Raw genomic sequence first — 26,173 nt, 5'->3', positions numbered from 1 at the left:
GGCAGACTGGCCTCGATGGCAGGGCCGGCTTTAGTGCTGGTGGCGCCCTGTGCAACGTTTGTTGGTGCCCCCAAAGATCACCTACGCCTCGGACACTACACAGAGAATCATTTATACGTGTGTAAATCACTGTATAGGAAATGTTACATAAGACAAAGGACTACAAGGTGTAGAAGCCACATGACAACAATACTAGTAGGCAGTATATTGTAATAGCTCTCTGTTCTATGTTAGGATTTTAACTTATAAACTGCAAGTAACAAAAGGATCTCTCTAACACAAGCAGTAACCTACTAACCTAGTTAACATTATGTACACTTTGTGATCTGCAGGGTACATGTTTTTTGCAGCAGGTACATTAACCCTATGTGCTACCTTTCCAGGAGTCAACCCTTCCACTAGACAAAACTCTGATCTCTCTCTAGGAAGAACATTATTCACCGAAGTTATCATGACATTTTTATTGTTGCTGAAAGTTGCTGGAGGCCAGGAAGGAGGCAGCAAGTTTTGTTAAAACCATAGTTTACTTGCAAACACTACGCACCCACCCGAAATAGGTACCCAGTACGGTCACACTGTTCGCACCGCTCTAACCTGCTCAAGGTTCATGTGACATCAGTGACAGAGTCACAGTGACTGGATCACTGTTGCTCTAGGGTGTGCTGCTTCGTAGGCCTGCCTGCAAGGTTGGAGGTGAACTTCAGTATGGATTGTGGTGGACAGGCCTTCAAGGTTAACCCACACTTGCCACTGCAAAGGTCCACCTGCTGGTGCTAAGACACCTGGGCGTCTAAAGTCTAATGGGGCTTTCTAAGGTCTGGCATGGGAATGTGCTCCCTCAGGAGAGTGGTCTGGGGGACTCGTCATGAAGGCTGAACCCAGCTCCCTGGTTCCAAATTCGACAGCTCTGGCCATAGTTCCACATCCGCTCCCCCACTGAATACCATACTGCCCCACTGAGAGAAACTCGCACTGCCTTCAGCTACAACCCAATTGTGCCCCGCTATAAACACCAGGATGCGACTTATTTCAAATTATGCATTTGATAAGAGTAATATGCTGCCTGAAAAAAAAAGTAAAAGCAAACACTCATTGGGAGTGCAAGATTAGGTAAAGCATGTGAAATGTAAGCAGAATCAACATGGTTACCTTAATAATCTCTCACTCACTATTCAGAAATCAGCGAGTGGTTTTACCTGAAAAGTTAAGGACATGACTACAGGGCCCTGAAGGGAACCGTTTCAATGTCCATTGCGTATATCCTTAATAAACCTAAACAGTATGGTTTAAAAAGACCACATCCATAAACACAGAGGTACACATTTTGTTTTCCAATCCACCCACCAACCAGGTATTGCAATACATCCAGGAATGGTGCACTTCCCCACCTGGGGACAACAATGCTGTTAAAAGAAAGATGAGAAAAGAAAAGTAGCGCTTCACTGCAAAAAGTCTGTAAAGTGAGGCTGATGTGTTTGGATGGGAATAAAACCAATCTGGCCACTTTGCAACCACTCTGTCTTTCTTTATTTAGTTATGTATTTATTTTTCATATTTAAAACCTTTTATTTCTCTGCATCCCGAGGCTGCACTTTGGAATAGTGAAATTTCAGAAAAAGAGCATATCCTGCAAGAGTGTTGTTCTTTTTGGGATCCATTTCACAGGGAAGCAACTAAATGAAAGAAGGAAAGAGAGGTTGTGAACCGTTTCTTCAAGTCAAGGTTTTCAGTAAGTGAGAAGCAAGACAGAAAGAGAGGGAATAATAGGAAGAGGGGATGGCAGCTGCCAGCACAGAAAAGAAGAGGACATTGTCTGTGTCATCTCTGGGCAGTAAGTAAGAGACAGAGTCCTTTTCCTTCTCTGCCCGTCCCGATCGACCACAAAAGCAACCATGCTCACACATGTTGCCCCCTGACACCCTCAGAAGTATTCTTGAGCCTCATTGCCTTACAGCCTTAAGAAAAGAGGAAGGAGGAGAGGCATAGCGAGCATTGGAGCGGCGGAGCAAGGCGCGCGCGCTTGTGCGCGTAATCACAAGCTCTAGGCCGCCACAAGCAAAAGCGTGTGGTAGCATTTTCTGGAGCCACACACTAAATGTCTGTCAGAACAGCGCATGAGCTGGTTCAGCGAGACCTAAAAAGGGAGGAAGCATGTGGCCTCCCCTCTCTGAACCAATATTGGGCACTGAGCCCAATCTCGAAGAGCAAATTCTAAAATAAAGGGCAAGGGTCATGCAGCCCCCCGCCCCAAATCCCCAAGTTACTTTTGAGACCCTGGGACCTCATCTATTGGGGCTGACTAAATGTTGGGAAGGAAGGTGTTGGGCCCCCTATCCGAGGAGTATACAAACTCCTATGACCCCCATCCCTCAAAGTCTGGTGCAGCAGTGTCCCGGGAACTTCATCCCACGGGACACTGTAGTTCCCTGTCCGGGAGAGTGTGGACATACAGTGCTGGGCAGGGAACATAACTGTGTTCCTGCCTGGGCATGAGCAGTGAAAAATGCTGTTCCTGTCTGGGTGGTAGCACAGGAATGGTACGGTTTATGGTGGTAGCCGGGGAGTCAGCTGGGGCCTTGTGACACAGAAAAGGTAAACACTGGCCCACACCCGCGAGGCGAGCCGGCATGGGGGTTCTGGGGCTTCCCCAGCACGAAAAATGGTTTGGGTTTCCCCTGGGGCACCCCAATTAATTAAAAAATAAAATGAAAAAGTTAAACACGCTGCTGGCTCCTGCTCCTTGCATGCATCCGGTAGGACACGGGCGCTCCCCCAAACAAAAGATTTAGATATTGGTGTCCTGAGTGGGCACCAGGACGCCCACAAATCATTTTAAAGAAAACATTTTAAAAACAAATGAATTAATGAGAGTCAAGTGCCACTTATTTATTATTTACCTCTACAGCATGGAGCGCCCCACAATACCCTAAGAAGGCTTTTAATTTATATTTTTATTAATCTTGATTGTTCCCTTAGAAGGGGCATGGGAACAACCAGGCATTTTTTAAATGTTATGGGAGTGCAGGAAGCGTTGTCGCCCTTTATCAACATTCGGGAAAAAACTGTAAGCTTCCTCAGTCATTAAATCCATGACCCCAGGGGAGGTTACTATATTGTTGAAGCACTCCCAGCTGGAGCTCTAGGTTCCTCAGTTGGAGGGCATGGCACTATTGTGGATGTCTTTATGACTGCATTTTGAAGGTTGAAAAATGTCACAAGAAATATTTTTTTATTTTAACTAAATCTTTATTAAACAATGTTTTAGACAGTCACTTTTAGTAAACATTGCATTGAGTGAAGTAATGAAATATTCATTTGATTATAGTTATTGGTGATATTAAGACAAAAATGATAGGTCTGCTTCATATATGTGGATATGCAGACCCCTTTATAAAGCTAATAAGCCCACGTTTTATATTTTGGTGAGGTGACCCTTTGACAAACTCAAAATAACACCCTTTGTATTGTAACATCACATAGTTTGCCTGCAGGTGTTGGGGGATGGACACAGGGCTTACCCAATGCACCGACATACCCGTTACACTTCTCGAGGGTGACAGCTATCACCCTGTCCCTATACGCTGCCAAGCAGGTACTCCTTTCAAGATGGGGCACTGACCTGGTCCCAATGGACACAGACTGGCTACATAAGCCCTGGGACCTCTTGAGCATGGAGAAGTTGACGGCTTCTGTATACCACACTCTCCCTTGTTTCAAAAAGACCTGGAGCCCTTATTTAAAACTTTTAGCACAAAGCTTTAGGTAACTCACCTGCCTAACATACTTACGGGTGCATTGCCTCACGGTGGATGTCTCCAGAACTCCTTAGCTCTACATAGGTGGTGAGGCTCATATTTATAGACTGGACTGCGAGTCACTATTTTGAGGGAGCATCTATTGTTTCTCTTTCTTTTCCTCCTCCCCCTTCTTTGCCTCTGAAAGTGAGACTCCCCCCCTACCCTGCTCTTGCTACGCCCCCTCCTCTTGTTTTACTGCCCCATTTCCTCGCCGGCCTCTGGATGCGGGTAAGTAGTTATGTTAAGTGTCAATATTTTCTTGAAAAATCAATAAAATCGATGTAATCCTAAAATGCTTTTTGTTTGCAAAATAAAAAATGTGCTATGAGCTGCTATAACTAATGATGTGCAAAGCGTATATTTAAGAAACACATATGCTAAATGCAAAATGTGTAGTCAGTAATCATACTTAAATGCTGTAGGCCTGCAATAAATAAAAGTGCTGTTAGTCTAACTGTTAATGCCATGTTTACTGAAATATAATGCATTAACACTGAAAGTACTGTGTTTGCAAACTGAATAGTTGTTTGCGCATAATGTTTTTCTCTTTGTGTTAAATGTAGTACTTCTCCAGAAGCCTTCTGTCATCTACGAAACAGGTGTTTGTTATGAACAAGACAACTGATAGTGAGTTCTCACTGAGACAAGAGGTGTTGACCTGAAGAATGATTCATGGGAAGAACTGTCTAGACTGCATAACAACACTGATGTAACTTTTCAAGGTTTACTGTCTGAAAGCTTATTGTGCACCTCTAGGAAAATGGAGAGTTTCGTTACACAAGGGCACATTCATTTTTGTTAGGCCCGGGGAGATTAAGTTCCCCAGCTTCAACGTCGACCGCTCTAGCCGTAAGGCTACATCCTCTCCCCTTACCCATTAAGCATCTGTTCTTGGCATGTAGAGCTGTAGATACACATGCTTTGCATACTCCAGTGTTGGGTCATACCATACTAGTGTTGGGTCCGGATGTTTGCAAGTTGTTTTTCTTCAAAGAAGTCTTTATAGTCACAAGGTAAGGTGACTCCCCCTTTCGCTGATAGTGAGCATGGACATCGACTCCATTATTAGATTGTTTTTCCGCAAGAGGGTGAGAATGGAGTACGTAAGTGTAGAATAGAGATGTCCATGCGTATGTATGTAAATAGGAAGAACTGCAATAACCACAGATGATGGGAGGCGGGTGAGAGCATTTCAATCTAAAGCTCTACATGCCAAGAACAGATGCTTACTGGGTAAGTAACATTATCAGTTCGAGGCATGTGTGCTGTAGATACACATGCTTTGCATAGACTATAAAGCAGTATGCTTCCCAAGCGGTGGCTAACCAGTAGGTGTTGCAGTTGTCTGAAATAGTGTCTTAAGCACTGATTGGCCTACATTCGCCTGTTGTCATGCTAACACATCCACACTATAGGGTTTGGTAAATGTGTGTGGTGTAGCCCATGTAGTTGCTTTACAGATGTAAGCTAAAGAAATGTTGAGTAAGAAGGCCATAGTAGCCCATATTTTGAGTGTAGACGGCACTCTAGGAGGTATGGATAATGTTCTTTGCTTTTGCATAGCATGTTTGAATGTATTTAACAATCCATCTAGAAATGCCTTATTTAGAGATGGGATTGCCTTAGTGAGGTGGAGCAAATGCAACTAACAATTGGTTTGTTTTGCAAAAATCCTTGGTCCTTTCTATTTAATATAATAAAGCACTGCTACTGTCCAGCGTGTGGAGTGCTCATTCTGGTACTGAATCAGGTTGAGGAAGGAACACAGGTAACTCAACTGATTGGTTAATATGTAAAGCAGAAATCACTTTGGGAAGGAATTTTGGATTGGTGCATAGGATAACTATCTTTGGTGGAGTTTAAAGAATGGTTCTCCTAAGGTTAGTGCCTGTAACTTCAACTCTCCTCAATGAAATGATGGCAATGAGGAAAGCAACTTTCCATGAAATAAACTGTAGAGGACAATTATGTAAGGATTCAAAAGATGGACCCATAATTCTTTTAAGGACAATGTTAAGATTTCAAACTGGTGAAGGTGGAACTCGTGGTGGTATCTTTTCAAGCCTTCCATGAAAGCTTTGATTACAGGGATTTTGAATAAAGAAAAATGTTGTCTGTTTTGCAAATATGCAGCTATTGCTGCAAGGTCTAAACAAATAGATGTGTAAGCCAACCCAGTTTGCTGTAAGTGCAACAGGTAACAAATAATGTTTTGTACAGAAGTGTCTAGAGGATTGAACTTGTTGTTATTACAATAGACAACAAATCTTTTCCACCTCGCTGCATAGCAAGCTCTGGTAGTAGTCTGTGTTGCTTCTTTCAAAATAGTCATACATTGTAGTGGTTGGTTTACATGGCTCTGAGTGAGGAGACTGGAGGTGTGATGTAGTTTTTGATGTGGAGCCACTGACAGTTCTAACAGGGTGGTGTACCAAGTTTGACGAGCCCATGTGGGGGCTACTAGAATCAGTGTGAGGAATGTTAGTCTGAGCTTCCGAACCAGTAATGGAAGTAGTAGGAGAGGTGGAAAAGCGTAGACAAATATAATCGACCAGTTCATCCATAAGGCATTTCCTTTGGATAAAAGGTGTGAGAACCTGGATGTGAAGTTTGGGAATTTTGCCTTGTCTACTGTGGCAAACAGGTCTATTTGTGGAAAGCCCCATTGTTGGAAGTATTGATGGAGAACTTGAGGATGAAGTTCCCACTTGTGAATTTGCTGCCTCTGCTGAGAAGGTCGGCAATCTGATTGCTTACTCCTAGAGGGTGTTCTGCCAGGAGATAGATCCTTTGATGTATTGCCCAGTACCAAATGTTTTGAGAGAGGCGTGACAGTTGGAGAGTGTGTGTCCCTCCCAGTTTTTGTACATAGTACATTGCTGTCATGTTGTCTTTGCGGACCAGGACAGCTTTGCCTATGCGGTGAGTTTGAAAAACTTTTGAGTGCTAGGAACACCGCCAGAAGTTCTAGGTAGTTGATGTGGAGACAATTGTGATTTTTCTCCACAGACCCTGGATTGTGTAATCTTGGAGATGGGCACCCCAACCGATGAGAGGTGAGTCTGTTAGCACGATCTGTGTAATAGGGTCTATAATGTCTCGCCCTGTTGATAAAGTTTGTGGGATAGCGATGGGTGCGCCGTCTACCAACACTAGATCGGTTAATTGACCCTGCGACTGATTCCACTGACGTGCTAAGCATTCTTATATGAGACGCATGTGAAGAGTGGCATGGGGTACAATTGCAATACAAGACACCATCATTGCCAGCAGTCACCTGAAAACTCTGGCTGGTAATGTCTGGTTTGGTCAAAACTGTAATATCATAGACGGAGTGATGTAAATTCTGGCTGAATTAGGAGAGGCTAGAGCCTTGAGAGTGTCGATAGTGGCTCCTAGGTAAGACTGCATCTGTGAAGAACACAGTTGAGATTTCTGTGCATTGACCGTGAAGCCCAATTGATGAAGTAGGTCTATTGTGGACTGAGTGTGTTGCAGACAGTTTTGGTAAGTGCTGGCTTAGAAGAGCCAGTCGTCTAGGTAGGGAAAGACGTGGATATGTTGTCTTATGAGATAAGCTCCTACTACTGCCAGACATTTGGTAAATACTATGGGAGCAATGGTGACTTCGAACTGAAGTACTCTGAACTGGTAATGTTTTTCTGCCATCACAAATATGAGGTGTTTGCGATTAGCTGGATGAATTGGAATGTGAAAATATGTGTCTTAAGTCTAGAGTAGACATAAAATCGCCCTGCTGTAAAAGTGAAAGTACCTGTTGAAGGGTCACCATGTGAAAGTGCTCTGACAGTATGTATTGGTTCAACTGTCTGAGATCCAGAATAGGTCTTAATGAGCTGTCCTTTTTTGGGATCAGAAAGTAGAGAGAGTAAACCCCTGAACCTTTGTACTGAAGTGAGACTGGTTCTATGGCTCCTTTCAGTAAGAGAGATTGTACTTCTTGTTCGATCAACAGCAAGTTGTCTGGTGACAATTTTTGAGAGGGAGGTGGAATGTTTGGAGGATTGGCGGTAAGCTCGAGGCAATAACCATGTTGGATAATTTCAAGCACTCATTTGTCGGTTGTTATAGATTGCCAAATGGGGAGAAATTGTTGAAGTTTTCCCCCCGACAGGTGTGGAATAGTCAGAGGGACGCGTGGGGAAGTCACTGTTTATTAGGGGAAGGGGAGTTACGGGGTGTGGTGCCCTTACCCCTGCACTTACAGTTGTTTACTTTATACCCGCCACTAAAAAAAGCCTCTTGAGGAAGAGAATTGGTTGTTATCCTTGTACGAGGAAGTGTTTTGGTCTGAGGATGTTGACTTTGACCCTCCCCTGTAAAAGGAGCTTCGAAAGGAGCCCCTGTTTGAAGAAGACTGACGCACTCCCATGGATTTTGCTACCTCAGTGCCAAAAAGAATTTCTTTGTCAAAAGGTGTATTTAAATAAAAATAAATTGTTGGACTTCTGGCTTAAAACCGGAGATCCTTAACCTAGCATGCCTTCTGAGTAGGACACTAGTGTTGACCTCTCTAGCTGCGGTGTCAGCATCATCTAGAGCACACCTTATGGAAGAGTTGGAAAATTAATTTTCCTTCTTGGACCAAGTCTTGGCTTTAGCTTTATGTTCATCTGGGAGCTATTGTAGCAATTGCTCAGTTTCATCCCAGTGCACCCTGTCATACCTGGCTAAAAGGCCCTACATGTTGGCAATATGCCAATGATTGGCAGCTTGAGCAGCTATGCGTTTGCCAGAAGCGTTGATGAGTTTTGACTCCTTATCTGGGGGAGGAGCATCTCCAGAGGTTTGGAAATTAGCTCGCTTGCAAGCATTGAATACTAACAAGGAGTTAAGTGGTAACTGGCCTTAAATAAATATTGTATCTGTTGTGGAAGGTTTGTATTTTTTGTCGACTCTAGAAGTCAGGATTCGTGCACGTACAGGGTCTTTAAATATTTAGTCTGCGTGCCTCTTCATTCCTTTAAGCATAGGGAGTGTTTGGCTGACCTGTGTGTGGATCCTAGTGCCTCAAATAAAAAATCCTTTTCTAAGGATTCTTTGTGGAGTACCACTCCATGGTATTGTGCGGCCCTGGCAATAAGTTCTTGATAGGATACATTGTCATCAGTTGGAGATGGCTTGGCAGGATAAAGGTCTAGATCATTATCCAATAGAGGGTCAATTGTATAATCCGTCCATGGATCCCCTGGTAAGCGTGCGTCTCATCAATATTGTCTCCTTCATGGTGAGTTAGTGGTGATTAGTGAGGGGTGATGTGCAAAGGATCTAAAAATGGAGAAGAGAGTGGAGGTGGAGGAGATGGCGGTGGTAGATGAAAAGGGCTGGTACCAACATTTTTCCTTCCTCAAAAGGATTTTGTAATGACTGTCGTCATCAGGAAACATGTGCTTAGAAGGCTGTTTGGCGAAAATATGTCCTGTATCAGGATTAATGTACAGTTTCTTTTGTTTGAGATCTGATTTGGATGGTACATTGTCTATTTTCCGATCCGAAGGTGTTGAAGGGCCATCTCTGGTTTCCGGCACCAACGGTTTCGGAACCTAGGTGGAATGGCCTTTCGGCACGGAAGGTTTCGGCTTCGAATGCTGTTTCTTTTTCGGCGTGGAGGGTTTTGACTCCAAACCGACTTTTGCTTCGAACAGGAAAGTTTTGGCTCCGAAATGGATTTAGGCCGACTCAGTCCCGAGCCGGAAGGCTTGACGACATGTTTTAATGTCGATCCGGGAGGCAGAGCATCAGAAACTTCGTCTGACCTTGGCCAGAAGGCAGAGGTGGTGCCGAAGCCTTAGATTTTTGGGGAGTGGGTGGATGGGGCAAGGGATCTTCTGTACTCACGTCACCCTGTCCCAGCAGCACACCGTCGATCTCCAAATCTGAATCGAAGTCCGACACAGAGAGGGCCTCTTCTTCCTGAGCCATTGAGGGTTCGAGGTCCTCTTGCTCGGAGTCTTCACAGAAGATATCCGGCGTGTCATCAATGTGTTGGCGCTGCATCTCCCGGCATCGAGCCCAACGATCGCGGAGAGTTTTCTTCAACCGAAACAATTTGCACGCGTTGCAGACTTCTTCTCTGCTCTGGAGACAAGCACAAATTATACACCTGGTGTGAGTCGGTGCGCAGGTATTGGGCGTTGGTTTCTTCCTCCCCATTTTTGTAGGGACTAAGTCTGACGACAATTGTCCTGAGGAGACCCCGAAACTCAACAGGGGTCGAAACGTCGACATTTGTTTCACTTGGTTGCTTTGACTATTAATTAGTTGACATTCTGCGATGCGATGCCCACATTTCTTTATCATCCGTACATAGAACCAGCAAACTTTAATTTTTTTGTCTTTTGTGTATATATTGTATATGTTCTTCACACTATAGCACTGCGTCACCTGCACTTAGGTTGTTAATTATACTTTCACCTGCATATGAAAAGAAATATGTTCTGACAAATAATACAGAAAATAACCACAGAAACCATTGTCATCATATATATTTTCTTAAACAAATTTGTTTCATTCCCTTTTATATTAGAAAACTTAGTGTGTAGATGCCACTTGGAATTTAAGAGTGAATACATTGAGTGCGAGCTTCCACAAACGAAGGTAGATGGCGGCTCATGGTTTGAAAAGAGTCCCCCGGCTGAAGTTGTTTGAATGTAAGCGGGTATTTGGGGTGGCACCGAGGACAGAATTTGAACGGAGTCCGTTCCATCGACGAAGAGCTGGACCGACGCAGTTAGGCCCGAAGGCCACCCACGAAACTTTATAATCGAAATTGGAGATGTCATTGACCGAATCGATACGCAGAGAAGTGCGAAACACGTACCAAACAATACCGTCGAGGGTAGAGTGGATTGCGTACCAAGGGGATCCCGAAAAACAGTTTCGAACTGGAGCGGAGCAATACATGTCCGAACCCGTTGGCGGTAAAAACAATCTAACAGTGGAGTTGATGCCCGTGCGCACTTTCGTCGAAAGGAGTTGCCGCCTTAACTTGTGACTAGAAAGACAACTCCAAATAAAAACAACTTGCAAACATCCGGACCCAACACTAGAGGGCAGGGGTATACAAAGCATGTGTATCTACAACACACATGCTACGAACATAATGTAACAGATTTTGATGTGTTTATGTTAGTGCGTGTTCCTAGAGTTGCAGTAAGATTGCTAGATTCCAGACTTCATTTTCTGACTCTCTGACTGGAGACTCATCTTTGAGGTTTTGATGTCTTTTCTTCAGGAGAGGCTGTCATACTTAGTTCTTCCCAAACTGTCTGCAATTAACTTGAGCTGAGAATACTTCTCAGCTTTATGTAAAGGTTTTATGCTTGCACATTGATTCTCTCATCAGTACTCTTTATGGATATCTGAACTGACACTTTTCTCCCATTATTTCTGCTTATTGAGGATAGTGAATTTTCCTTTATGGAGCACGCTAGCTGTATTTTTTACTATATTAAATGTGATTCTAATGAATATTTAGCATTTTATGATCAAATATCAATTGATGTTTACATTAACTTGCTGAAATCTAAAGATTAATGCCTAGTGAATAAACAGATGAAATACTACTACAATATTTGAACATAAAACGTTGTACTCACACTAATTCTCATTATTGACTGAACTGAGTTTATTGCTAGGTAAATGATCGCTCCTTACTTCTCCTTGTAGATGAGCAAAGGCCCATACGACCAGTGGGCAGGGATTATTTAATAATTATATCCAAAGATTGAGATACAGAAAACCCAGCTATGCTCCCTCAGCCTAAATGATTCAAAATATATTCAAATCAAAATTGCAAAAAGGATCCTTGCCAAAAAATACAGTTTCAATAGTTTTGGTCCCACTCAAGCACGCCATTCCTTCGCGTAATTTTGTTTACATTTGGCTTTACCAAACAATTGCTAGTCAAAATCTTGCAGAATAATAAAAAGGTCTGACACTACTTTTATAATGAAATGTGCAAGACCCCCAAGGGGTTTCTTGGACTTCAGTGTCACTCTAGGTGTAACCAGAAGAGACTTCAACTTGCAGAAAAGTGCACGGAGATGGCCGTGTCTCGCGCTATGTTGCAAGATTTAGGTCTTTAATGCATCACGCACAATCTCTAACTAAAGCCCAGATGAATAATGAAAGAGATACATTTTTCTACTGCTAAATGTATTCTTCAAAAAATCAATCTGTAGTAAAGCTGGCAGCTCTAAAACGCAAACTGCATTTAGCAAATTAAACAAACATTACCGCTTTTCGATATAAATACGAAACGTGCTAGGCTGTACATTACTGTCAACAGGCAATCATATCTGCGATATTGGATTGCAGCAGAAATAGGATTTTCAGACTGAGTAATCGGTTTGGAAATAAATGCAGCTTTACAAAACAAAATTCACAATTATCACCTACATTGAGAGCAATCAGGATAATGTCATGCGTATTGACTTTTCCAGACGAGTTTGTACAAGCTTCAATTCCTTCATCTGAAAGGTACCTGTTAAGAGAGAATGAATTTCGTTAGGGTGGAGAGCAGCCGTTCAAGAGGCGCCACAAACATATACATTTGAAATAAGATATACATTTTTCACAGTTATTGAGAGAGCTCAGCCTCATTTGTTATCATGTATGTGACCCTTCAATTTGTTGCCACTTGTTTTATCCCATCATTTGACTCATCGAGAAAAGTACGTTCAGAGAACAAATAACCGGATGGGGAAATCAGGAATGCGACTCTTTACGCCCTGTTGACGTCAGGAAACAGACCTAGGCAAAAGCAAGTTAACCACCACGCACAGAACATGAACGCCATATGCATCAGCTCTGCAAAATGCATACACCCGGGTACAGTACAGATAGCAGTAATTCAAGTTTCCATCAGTAACAGTATTAAAAAGACCGATGCAAGCAGCACACACCTGGTGAAAACAGCACGCGCAACCACACCCCTACGGTGCATTAAAGGGAGCAGCAGTTCACAAGTGTCACAAAAGCATTTTTTCCTTTTCCTCGAGCATCTTGGAGTATTAACATGGCTGGTGTAGGGAAATAAATGATCAAGTGCAGAGAAACATGTAGGTATCAGAAATGTTAGGTTGCATTACCAATTAAGGGTACCATCCTCTCTGGTAAGGCTTAGCAGGAGTTTTGTGTTCAACTCCAGAAGTGTCATCTCAAGCATTTTGCCAGTTCCAGAGCCCACCTCTGGCACACTTTGACCTGTTCTGGGGCCCCAGTGCAGGGTTTCAAAATTTGTAAAGGTTTCACGCCAGCAGAGTAAAGATATTTTTTTATTAAATTGCTTTTACAAAATATACAAATAATAATCTATTCAAACAGAACCACACCATATGAAACAACAATCTGACCGAAATATTAAAGTACAAAGAATACTGTAATAGAATACAACATTACAAGTTTCCAGACTAAAACAACGTTTCTTTTTTTTCTAATGGTCTATGAGGCAGCCCCTTACAGTCAGTTGCCTTCATTTGTTTTTTATGGTTTGCCATTGCTTGAAAGGGCTGTCCATTAATCACCATAGCTTTACGTGAATGGATGCACTGTCCCATTTGCGTTTTGGTGATCAGGTTAAATTAGCCATTTTGTTAGACTTTCGCTTGACCATTTTTACTTACTGGTTTATGGCTTTCATTCTTTAACAAGTGCGTGCTATTTGGATGCTTTAGCCTTCCAGACAAAGATAGTGTTCTTCACTAAATGTCCTTTATTTATTTGGCTGTCATAATAACATATTTATGAATGTATTGCTGTTTTGTTTACCAAGTACAGACCTGCACTCACACAGCCTTTCTTAAAAGTGTCAAGTATCTAGCAAGCAATATTTTGCTGTGTATGTCTTTTAGGTTCCCCACTTACACCCCAAACCTCACCATCTGGCTCCTGATCATAAAACTGTTCGTTAAGAGTGCAGCATAACTCTGCAAATACAGTCTGTTCTGTAAAGAAACCAAACTTCAAGATTCCATATTGTTGTAGCTCACAATGCTGATTTATTAAATTTGTCCTCCAGCCTAAAACCACCTCCTTGCAACTTAGCCTTAAAATGCTCGACCACCTTATTTATTTTAATTTGAAGAGTTCTATATTAGGAGTATTTAGGAGTTCTATAAAGAGCTGGCAAGAGCACATTACAGCAACGTTACGACAATTGTCAGTGAATCACACTGCAATAAGAATAACATTTTGAGAAGTCTAGACACTTATCACACATTGCACTCAAAGTATAGTTTGAGAGCTTTTTACAAACCCCTCTCTTTACATTTACACATTCATTTTGAGGACTTCGCCTATGAGTGTCTGCTTAAGTGGGCAGATGGCCCACTAAAATACCCTGAGATATAGCTCAGCAGGGATAATGATTATCTCTGGCGTGATAACTACGGCAGGTAATGACATGGTTAGACGATCGTGCGGAGTGCTGGGGTAGACTCCCACTGTCCATAACTGGGAGGCTAGCTATCGCCAAGATGGTGGTCCTACCCAAATTTCTTTCTTTTGTTCTGAAATCTGCAGCTACCTTTGATGATAAATTTCTGATGCCAATTGCAAACCCATCTGAGATCACAGTCATGAGCTGGGGGGAGGAGGGTGGGTATGCTGCGGATAGCCTGGGAGATGATGACATTGTCTTTCGAACAGGGCAGACTAGGAGCCACGGGGATGGATCTTATTATTGCTCCCAGGCATATTTCACACTCTACTGGCTTTACCCCGTGCAGTTCCTTGCCAACACAGCCCCAGAACACAATTTGTTGGCGCCCTGCCCTCTGCAGATGCAGCTGTTTGGGACTACCAGGCAAGCACGAGTGCGGATCGACATGGTAGCTTATACAGTGTGGGCTTAGAGGGAGCTCAGACGGAGAGCAAAGCAGGAACATCTACTTGGCCCATGAGTGTCACTTATCTGGCACCCCAGCTCCTCTTCACCATGGATAGGGGCACCCTAACTAGATTACGTAGCATGCAGGTGACCAATATGGGGTCTTTGTACCCAGATGATCAATTTGTGACACCACAGTCTGCACCTTGAGGGACACAGATCCTTGCTTTGGATGCCCTCATGTATCACTAATTAAGGTTGGCAGTACGTGCGAATCATAACTCCTTCCCAGATGCCCCACCCATTTTTCAAGTTCTTGAGATGATGCTCATATCCCCATCACCTCGTAGGCTGAATACACAATTTTACACTGGCATGTAGTTGAGCGCACTGGTGATGTGGGACGCTGATGTGACATCTGCCCTCACTGATGATCAGTGAAGAGATATTGCTGCACTAAACACGCGCTCTACCCTAACTATTGCATGCGCATTATATGTTTCAATTATCTACATAGGCTATTTCACTCGCCAGATAAATTACATCAAGTGGAATTGTTAACAGAAGCCTGAACATGTGAAACAAAACAAATAGATACTGCAAATCATTGATAAAAAGAAGGCAAGGAGTTATTACTCATTGTATTTTTAGGAGCCTATTATTATAAAGAAATTATTTGCAGCAAATCACACTACAGAGTGATTATCTCTTGGCTATTCAAAATTAATTACCTTTGTCAGAAAATTAGCTATTAATTTGGGAGGTATGTACCCAATCCAAATTAATAAATATACTGTCATAACACAGTTCTAATAGAATATCTATCTAAGTCTTGGCAGCTATAGCACAAACAGAAGACAATTACCAAGTGACGTGTGTTAGGTTCAAGCAGTATCAGGCAACATTTAAAGGCACAACAAAATAGCATTCCTACGCCAATTTACAAAATTCTAGAACTTTTAATAAATATAAAAGACACAAAATGCATTCATCTTCTGAGAGTAAGCAGAGATAAGGATTTTAAAAATATGGCAAATTTATCAAAATGCCCATTGGAACAATAGATATGTAAAAGGAACCTTCAACCTATGTGCATTATCCACACATTGCCACCTGAGGCCCTTTGTGCACCAGACATGAAAACAAGGAAAAATTATCAGCAAAAAAAGTTCTGACTCACCGAAGCCAGTAGCTCAGTGGCAGAGATGGTAACCTTGCAAATGATGCACCCCAATGCTTGCCATTTTCTGGCTAGTCTTCTGGGGGCTCTAGTAACAGTGCCAAAGGTGAGGCAGGCCTCTCTGCTCCTTCATATTACAACCAAGAGTGCCCAAAGGTCAGTTGTTTGGTTTCCTACAGCTCTTAGGCCCTCATAGCAAGCTTGTCCTCTCCCCAGCCAAGGCTTGCTCATAGTCCAGTCCCAAGTGGTCAGCTTTGTCGGCTTCAGAGCACGAACCACCTTCTATCTTTCAAGTTCTTAAAGCATAAAGAGAAGGCAAACTGCTTGTCCCTTGGAGGGCAGTTCTAGGGCATGTGTACCAGCAAGAGTCTCAAAGTCTTCAATATTCTTTACACAGTGGCCATTTAGAACATTCTTTTCTTGCAGACGTTTCTTTCCAGGTCCTGGAATCTTCTATGGATGTGGTGATGATTGTCATCTTAGCCTGGGCACTAGACACTTACTGGAGAACATCTACACCCAAGCCTAGAAACATTACAGCCAAAACTCAATTTCTTCTTTAAGCGCTAATTTAACTGTTAACTGCAAATCTTCCCAGGGACCCTCATCCAAGATAGCCCTAAACTTTGTATATCTATAGAAGCCCTGTTCTCCCTTCTAGACCCTTCCACCTGGCGATCAGGTATCCTCACACTGATGGATCTGGTTTACCTTCTGCTGGGAGCACACAGACCAAGGTAGCTCTGGGCATGAATGGTTCCAGAGTCTCCCATTTGGGTAGGTTGTTAAGGCTGCATTGCGTTGCTAACTGTTCCAATCCTTCACGCAGATGGCTAATCCCTGATTTTGTTTCTTTTTTTTCTTTTTTTAATCCATTTCAGCCTTCCTGCTGCCAGAGGAAGGTAAACACAAGTGGGAAAAAAAGTTTCAAGGACTGCTCTAATGTTTTCTCAGTCCTAGACAAGAAAAAAAGGGATTCGATTTCTAACTATGCTTGCTCCTGGAAAAGCGGTTTTGCTTACACAGTGAGTGTGACTTATAAAATTTGGAACTGTTTACTGTCGGACATAATATCTAACAAGCCTCATTTTAAGAGATTAACCACCCAGTCCTGGGCGCTTACTATGCACAGTTAGGGAAGACTTGCCTTCTATATAACAAGCACTGACAAAGCCAATGCGTCTCGCATCCGACTTGGCCTATACTTTTTAGTGATGCTGTTCAGCATCCACAAAAAGGTGTTTTTTGATGATGGTGAACAGTCTCAGCTAAATAAAACAAGCATTGGCAAAGTCAGCTGATCCCAGCAATGCAAGAGCTATTGGCTTTGTCAATGTTAATGTCTTTTACCCATGTAGCCCAAGAGCACACATTTTAAGCGGGAAAGCCACGATATATCCTTTTCTGGTCTCACTATGTAGAAATCAGCAGGGAAATACGTTTTTGTATTTGTCTTTCGATCAAAGGCAGAGTGCTTTAAATGAGCACTAGTTACGGTCACATGCACTGTTTATAGGCATGGGTAGATTAAGTGATGTGCCCAGACTCAATGGATGATTCCTCCTTCGAATCTGAAGCTCTGAACGAAATGCCACACTCTAGGTAGAGAGAGGGAGTGACGCAATCATTGGCTCGAAAAACGAAAGCAACTTAGGGGAGGCTGCTCACTGCTGTAAACAAAGGAGCCATCAAGTGACCAGCACTTCCCCCACTCTTCTCCTGGTACCTGGCTGTGAATGCTACTGCCCCTTTTGTCTTCACACACAACCCAAGGTGCTATCAATGAACTGTTGTCTGCTCAACATGCACACAAACAAGCACATATCTATGTGGTACACGCATGCGCAGCAGAGTTGGACACCTCATTAATACTCACTGAGTCTAGACTGGAAAATAAAAAAAGTTGCAATATATGGGTGATGTGCATGGGAGTAATGTGTGTAGGATGGGCATGCACTCCTGCATTTGCACTTAACTGGACATCAACTTATGAGTGATGTATTTATGCACTGGCTATTATTATATGTGTATACAACTATCATGTGCATAAGATAGGTGTAGAAACACAAACAAAACACAAACAATGGTGGGTGGGAGGTGCAGGTCAGTGGGAGCTCAGTGTGGAGGGTGGGGTCGTTTATGAAACAGGGAGTGGGAGGGTAGGGGTGGAGAAAAAACGGATTGGGGCAGAGGGCAAAAAACAACCACTCAAGTGGAGTGATGGATGACAACAAAGTCCTCTAAAACCGGAGCAGTGGAATGACACAAGTACTTGGTCCATCCTCCAGGGGAGGGTCAAACACAAGAAGAGGATGTGACCTAGGCATGGCATGACAAACAGGAACAACGGAAACGAGACCGACACAGAAGCAAACCAATGTAAATCTATGGATGGTTTGAAAGACCACTGTGCGTGAACAACAGGCCTCAAAAGAGAAAGCGCATGTGCTGTCTAGCCGAGACCTAAAAAAAGACAAAAACCCAGCCCTGTGATGTAAACAGCTGCATACATTATGATGCTACAGAGGACCCACCATAATGTCATATACATGCGCATGTGGTATCTTGCAAGCATACATACGTCCTGATGCAGTAGCCATCTATGTTTTTCTTCTTTTTAAATTTACCATTCAAAGATTTTTGACATGCTTGATGCAGTAAAATAATAAAAATAATTTAAAGGAAATAAACAAGCAGTTCACAAAGGGGGAGTGCCCTGGTAGTAAATTGCTGCTGGGGCTTCCTAAAACGTTTTTGAAAAAATTACATTTAAGAAGAATACAGAAGGTCTGGTGGGGCAATAAAGGAAATGGGGCTAAAGTGAGCAAGTAAACAGCAATAAGTGGTGGTGAGAGCAAGGAAGTGTAGGGGAGCAACAGAAATGGAGATTATAAAAAAAACAAAGGGTAGGGGTGGAGGACTAAACTGAAAAGCTGGGGGAGAAAGAGCAACAAGGCGAGTGCCGGGGAGTGAGAGCAAGGAAACACATGCTTTACCCAAGGAGCGCTAAAAGCAACAGTTGATCCCTGAATACAAGCAGTGGAAAGCAACAGAAGCTATCCAATCAAAAGGATGGCAAAGAAGCAATACTTAAGGGCAGGGATAAATACAAGAGAAAAGAAAGCCTTCAAATGTGAACCAAACAAAAGAGTGACAAGTAAGCAATGAGCTGGCCCAAAGACCACCTTAAGAATTGGTGCTGTCGACAATAGGCCTTTTGACATCAAAAAGCCGACCTGTGAACAACACCTCTAAAAAGATGGCTCTTGTAGACAACTACACCTTTTCCTTGCCTTGTTTCACTGCAGTATTTTAAAACTGCTGCCTAGCAGGAGCACAATATAACTCCTTGGAGCCATACATTGGCTGTATGTGCTAGTGATATAAATACACACTGCACCCCCATAAGACACTTAACTTCCACTCCAATGGTATATTTCAGGTGCCAATTTTCCAATTCCTTAATGGAAAAGTTAAATAAATCAACTGGGAATAGCCAATATAAATGTACAGCTTTAGGGACAGAGTACCTACGAAAGTGGGAAAGAAATACATATATACGAATTCTAATTTCAATGCATAAACACATTAGGAATGGGCTACAAAATCATTACAAAAAGTGATTCACATAAAACCTATAAAACCAATAAATATGAATGACAAAAAACCCTAGGGGCAAATGAAGAGGGTGGAAAAGGTGCAAAGCCAACTCAATTCAGGAAAAGTACAAAAACAGGGATGTCAATGCCCCAATACTGAAACAGAAGGAAAAGTGTATGCAGATAATCTTGTAAAATGTTATTTTTTCATATGGCAACTTTAGGGACGCTGGGGTCAGTGGCAATCTGTACAGTGTTAATTAACCACATGTAATATTAATGGAACAGACATAAAGCTGTCCCTAGGCACAACTGCTGAAAAAGGAAAGGTGAGCGCAGCTGAGCACTCAAGTATGAAACAGCTTCCATAAAAACAGCCTTGCCTGATCTAGGAATCTGTATCCTACACATTGGAGAGTCAAAGTATTCTGCTAAGGTATGTAATGAGCTCCGAAAAGCTGCTTTGCAAATCCCCGGCGGGTGAACTGATCTAAAGCTGCCTTCACTTTCTGCAGTGGCTCCACTTGATTGAGCTCTAATTAGACCGTCGAGCCACAATCCTGCCAATAAGTAACAATGAGAGGTTCACGGCCACTGCCAGGCTCACACAGCTCATCCCCACAAAGGCTGCTCCATGCTAAAAGAAACCGCGAGCTGCAAACACATCAGGTTTTGTCCTCCCTGAAAATGAAAACTTCCAAGCTTCGAAGGACCATCCTTTGGGAAGGACCACGATAATAGGTGGGAGAGTAAAGCCGGAAAAGGTTGACAGGTGGCTATCGGGTACGTCAGCCATATCACTAAAGAAGCAGTAAATTAGAAAATGATTTCTATAGCTGAGTTACCATCACTATTTCTTACTCTTGAGCTTCCATTGAAATGGAAAGCCTATTCTCGCAAATCACTAAATATTGAATGATCTGTAAGACCTCTGCTCACTAAGTGAAGCATCACTTGATAAGCAGCCCAGGTGCTATTGCCTTCACACAGAAGGGGACTTCTTCAGAGATCAGTTAATTTACTCGTTGCATATGGCTGCCACAGAAAGACTCTACTGTGAGCAACCGGATCCAAATCCGGTTATTTACTTCTGTGTCATGACAACAGTGGGTAATCAAAATGGTTACCCACTAATGCAACGTCACCATGTTATGCAGGGAGGTAACTGGCAATCTCACCCACTTCCTCCTGCCTCTCTCGCTCTCCACAGACCCGAGGGTAGCGAGTGAATGCAGGCAGTACTGGGCCTGCACCAGCCCTATTCTCTCCTGTGAGCGCGGGTCTCAAAAGACGTGGTGGCAGGAAAAAACCTCCTGTGCTGGCAAGATGGTTTTACAGTGCCACGGACAGCGTGGTATCCTCTTTCAGATCTCAATGTGACCAGGAGAGTCAGAATGGAGCAGGGGGTAGTAGGGTTGAGTGGCAGCAGGCCTGATATTTATACCCAATAATCGGATCTGAGCCTTGTGGGGCAATTACTAGGGGGTGGAGGAGGCCAGGTATTTATTTCTCGGTTCCGGGATGAAGAGTCTATGTCTTGAGTGGTGTGGGTGAGTGGCGAGAGGCCAGGGTATTTTCCCCAACATTTATTGGCCAACCATATTATATATGGCTTCCCAATGACTCCTCAGCCTCTACGTATATGATGGAAGCAGAAGATGATGTGGGGCAGAGGGGCATAAACAACATAAAAATATAGATGCTAAACTGCGAATGACCGGATCTTTTTCACCTCAGGCTTCTGAGAGACATCGAAGACAGATCAAACTTTGCTCGTTGTCTATTTGTGGGCACTTAGAAGCCAATGAAAAATATCCCCGTCATTCACAGTTACCCAGCTATAATTCTATAAACTAAAGGTACCTGTAACGTGAGGATATACGCAATTACATAGATACAGCTTAACAGAAAAATAACAATTAGCACAGTAAAACAATTGCTAGCACCTTTATACGAGTCAAATGATCAGATATTTTCCTATTGAGCCTTGAGAAGGATAGAGCAATTTGCAACAGGGGCTTCAACAGCCGGTTTCATTCTTATCCATCAAAAGGTAGGCAATCTGCAGTCAGGGAAAACTGGTCAGTAAGATAGCTGATGACGTAAAGTGTGCTTGTGTCTGATTAAGGCCCAAAAGAACAGCACTAGGCCACTTAACCATCAAACAAGACTGATCTAAGAAATCGTCTCATCAAGATAAGGAAGCATACACTGGCCCATCTTCCCAACTACCAAATAAGATTCATTTGAGAAAAGAAGGATATTTCAGGAAAAGAAGCATGACAAAACTAGACGTGTGTAAGCACTGGTGCTGTCAAGCTGTGGTTACGGGGCACATCATGGTTTGGGGTCTGTACCCACGTACATTGTCTGAATACCTTTAGCTATTTTATCTACTGAATCAACCAATGAAATGTTATTGTACAGATGATCATACAATGTATAGAGCTTCAATACTTAATAACATCTAATCAAGCAAATCTTTAGTAGACCGCATCAAAATTCTTAAAAAATGCCACCAGTGCTTGAAATTAGAACCTTATGTAATAACCCAAAACTAACACACAGAGTAAGTTAGGCACCACAACTAACTTTATAGGCAGTTGGAAATTAAGCAATACAAATTTCTGGGTGTAAAAAGTCTCATAGTATGTGACTATATTGAATGAAAACACAAGAAAGTCAGGGGAGGGATGGCACGTGAAAATGTTAAAGTAGCTTCAATTAATTTATATCATACTGACCAGAAGTACATGTCCGTTAGGGGATGGAGGATCACTCTACCCAGTGTGCAAGGCCCAAACAGAGTGATACAAAAGGTGTGTGGGGATGACAGGGCTTCCAGGTGAATGTCAGACAACAATGGCAGGTGAACACCTCCACCACCGCCCCTGTATCCTTGAGCTATGTATTTTGCAGGGGGGGACGCAAGGTTGAGTCCAGTGTATTGCTATTTGACATATTCCCAGTAGTGCAAATCTGTAATGTAGTTTCTCTTTTTCGAGTATGGGACCGGAAGTCTAATTCTACCCACATCTTGGGCAGGTGCAGATCTTCCAGTATATATTAGTTTTAGCTTCTGCGATGTTGGGTATGTATAGTGTAAGAAACTGAAACGTAATTACTTAAACTCTTACTTAAAATTTGCATTACTGGATACTGTTATCACATGGAAGCATGATGTCTTACATTCACTATCTGGAAGTGGTTCTTTGATTTCGTTCTCTCTCCGTTGTCTAACTTTTATGGGTGCTTGTTTCCTATCCAATTTCAAGGTCATATAAATCAGGGAAACACATCTATTTACTTGTCTTATACCCAGTAATGCACTGAGTGTCTGATGTCATGGGTGAATTAGGGAACTCTGCTTAAATTTCTCTGATCGTCATTGCTAATTTACGTACTGGAGGAACTAGTCTAGTGTCACCCCAAATGCTTCTTGTGCTGCATCACAGTTGATAGGGATACCATTTGCATACAAGTGACCCAAACGTTGGCAACCCACTTCTCACCATCTTGCTACTGACAGTTTCTGCCCTATATGCCTGAAGGGACCACAACTCCAAATCCTGGGACAAGAGAGGTAAAAAAAATACTCTTATCAGCACTATCATGTGCAACTAGTGCGTCATATGATATATCTCGGTAGTGCTTGGTGTATTTCCTTTATAGACGAGTAGCGCCACCAGGCATTCCTCTTGTGCAGATTCTTTTTTGCCCAGTTGTCTCCATGAGGACACCACCTACCTTTATGTTGAAGTTGTATGGCTAAATAATATAGCTCCAAATTGGTTAAACCAAGACCTCCTTCCTCCCAGTCCATCTTTAATGCTTCCAGCTTAACTCTACTCCTCTTCGTGACCCAGACCAAGTTAGGCACTTGTCCATACAATTCTCTAAATGTGTCGTGTGGTAGGGCTCATGGTGTTCTATAATAAATATAAGCAATGATGGGGGGAAAAAATCCTTTCTATGGCTACTCTTCCCATAATGGTGGTACTGTGTTCCAGAATCGGACTGATGTGCTCCATTACCGAACCACTCTATTCATATTATACAGAGACAGCATTTCTGCCATGTGCCCCACTTCTAGACCAAGCTATCTAAGCATACCGATCTCCCCGTGTCATTCTAGGTCTGGGAATTGATCCGGAGTCTCTGCAGTTAAACTATCAAGAGCAATGGTTCCCAAACGTTTTAGAACCTCAACCCAGTTTTTAGAACAACAAACTTTAGTAACCCATCTAGCTTTCATGTACATGAGGAGGGTGATTTTTTTCTTGTAACTAAAGAATCATGTGGTAGCACACTTTCATTAACAGATCGCACATTTTCCATTGAAATGGCCACTAAATTTGCAAAGACATAGGTTTGCTGCTAACACTATATTGCGCACAAAAGATAATGTTTGGAAATCGGCTTTCAATAAATATTTATCATTTGTGCACCACCAAGTAAAGTGTCTCGATCCTCTTTAATTCTATTAAAATCTTTGTTTAGAGCACACTTCAGAACTACAAAAAAATGCACTTCATTTTTGCTTTCCTAACTTAATGTGTACAGTTCATTTAGAAGTATCGAATTAATGTGAGTTACAAAAACAACATCCTACAGTTTTTCCTTTCCCACACCTGTAATCTAGTAGGATTGCCACATAATTAACTTTTCTTTTCTTTCTTTGACTGCTTAGTGAGAGGAGTTTGTAAACACCAGTCCCCTTGTAAAAAAAGGAAGCAATTTGTCAGTAGACATAGCCTGACATTCGGCCTCTGCGTGGATGATGAGGGGTGACACCACGAAAACGGTCCTATGATGCTTGTTTTCTGGTCCAGGGTAGACCTGGCATGGCCGTTTGGGCTGAACTGTTCCCCTGAGGAGCAGGGTCAAGGCTGATTTGCATATGGCTGGGACTAAACTGGAATACCATGGCGAGAAAACTAACGATTGAATGAAAAACACAGATTTGTGACTGGGGTGAATGTTTGACACAGCAGTGAAAGCAGATGGCTACATGATTTAGGGGATACTAAAAGCCGAATGGCTAAAGAAGAGTACGGAAGAGGAGGAAAAATGGATGCCTGACGATAAGAGGACTTTTTGAGTAATGTACTCATACGCTTTCATTACAAGGAGAGTAAGAAGAGGAATGGAAGTCCATGCTTGAGAGTAATTGTGCTGTAGATGTGCGTAACAAACAGTGGATCTACATAAGGAGCTTGTGAGATTTTAATAATACATAACGATACCCAGCGTCCGCTCTTTTCTTGAAGACCAGGGATTTCATATTATTACACGTTGCACTGAAGAAGTCCCATGTGAAAAGGGACAAAACGCGTAGGAGGTTTCAGTCTTGGATTTGTCTTTTTTGTTTTATTACAAAACTGGATTAATAAAGAGGTTGAAAAACAATCCAATCGTGAATGCAACTTTTGTGCAATATGACTGGTAAAAGTCTTTTGCTGTCTTTTTGACCTCAATAGGTGTAATGTATAGACTGTGAAAACCATAAGAGTTTTCTTCTAGAACTTTGCCAAAAATAATTGTTTTGTGCTCCTCAAAATTATGAAATTGTATGAATGTTTGACAATGTTCAGCATTCCATCATCGTTTTGTGTTGCAGGATTTAGATAGCACCATCAGGGCCTAATGGGTCTTTCTCCGGTTTAAGCATCATTAGTATGATGGCCTCTCCCATCGATTTCAGTACACTGCCCCTTTACTTGGCCTCATTTCTAATATATGGCTTTAGATAGCTATTTAGGTAGTATATTGCATGATCATGGTAAATGTGACTGTGACTGCTTTAGAACTCAGCAGGTACTCTAATTTGGGGGGAATTCAGTGAAAAATAAGATAAGCTATACACCACAACCCTATTTGTGGGTGTGGATATAATATACTGCTACATCCTGTAGATGCTTATAAATGTTGATTTTCTAATAGGCTTTGCAATACATAGGACTAACAAACAAACATCCACAATCACTTTCAAATGTTGCATGTTGAACCAAATATAGGTTTAGTGTGTGGGGCCAGTCAAGTCAATGCCAGAAACAAAGTACTGAGCGATCTGTTGACTGGGTATAGAGCAATCAGCCTGAAAAAATCAGTCACAGTGCCTTGAATCTGTCTGCTTCCCAAAGCTACTGTAAATACATCTGTACAGAAAATACTTTCAAAAGATAACCAGTACTCTATTTTATCTAAGAAAATCAATGGATCACCACCCATCAGCCTCCATCTAGTCTCATACCACCACTCTAGCGCGCGGAATTCAGATGCAAGTCATCCGTCAAACCAGTTACTGAGAATTAGTTTTCTAATTATGCAGTGTTCTATTTCCCTTCGGACCCATATCATGCTCAGTAAACCATATACATTAAAATAAGCATTGGCAGTCTATTCAGGTAGTGACTTTCTAAAGCTTTACTAAGAACAATAACCACATAAGCATCAGCAGTGCAAGATTCTGTCCCGTGAAAAACAGAGCAGCACAACAGCCACTGTGCAAGGTTTCCTCCTCAGAGCACAAGCAAAGCATGTCTGCAGCAGCACTGTAAACACTCTCCACCCCATAGAACTGATACACCAGTACAGACTAGAAACTGAAAGCTCACAACGAAAATGCACCCATAGCGGATAAATCGAACCAGACTACTTCAACATTGTGCATGATGATCCCCCAACAGGATATCAGAGATTGAAGTCTAAAGCTTTGAGGCATTGTTAAGACTAAGAGGCTTCA

General features: G+C 42.4%; 1 protein-coding gene across 2 annotated transcripts in view; it reads right to left on the bottom strand.

The window, feature by feature from the left end:
* TDRD3 (tudor domain containing 3) overlaps positions 1-26,173 on the bottom strand; it is an 860,519-nt gene that overhangs the window by 639,045 nt on the left and 195,301 nt on the right. For both annotated transcript variants that reach the window (XM_078657412.1, XM_078657411.1), the window contains exon 2: positions 12,219-12,303. Coding sequence is in view for 1 of the 2 variants with exons in the window: in XM_078657411.1 (XP_078513537.1) it covers positions 12,219-12,303 (85 nt within the window). In the remaining variant the exon portion in view is untranslated. The remainder of the gene's footprint in view (positions 1-12,218; positions 12,304-26,173) is intronic.

This window comes from Lissotriton helveticus, chromosome 8 (genome assembly GCF_964261635.1).
Source record: "Lissotriton helveticus chromosome 8, aLisHel1.1, whole genome shotgun sequence".
Classification (NCBI taxonomy): Eukaryota; Metazoa; Chordata; class Amphibia; order Caudata; family Salamandridae; genus Lissotriton; species Lissotriton helveticus.
The sequence above is the reverse complement of the archived record's forward strand: the minus strand, read 5'-3'. Positions and strand labels throughout refer to the sequence as shown.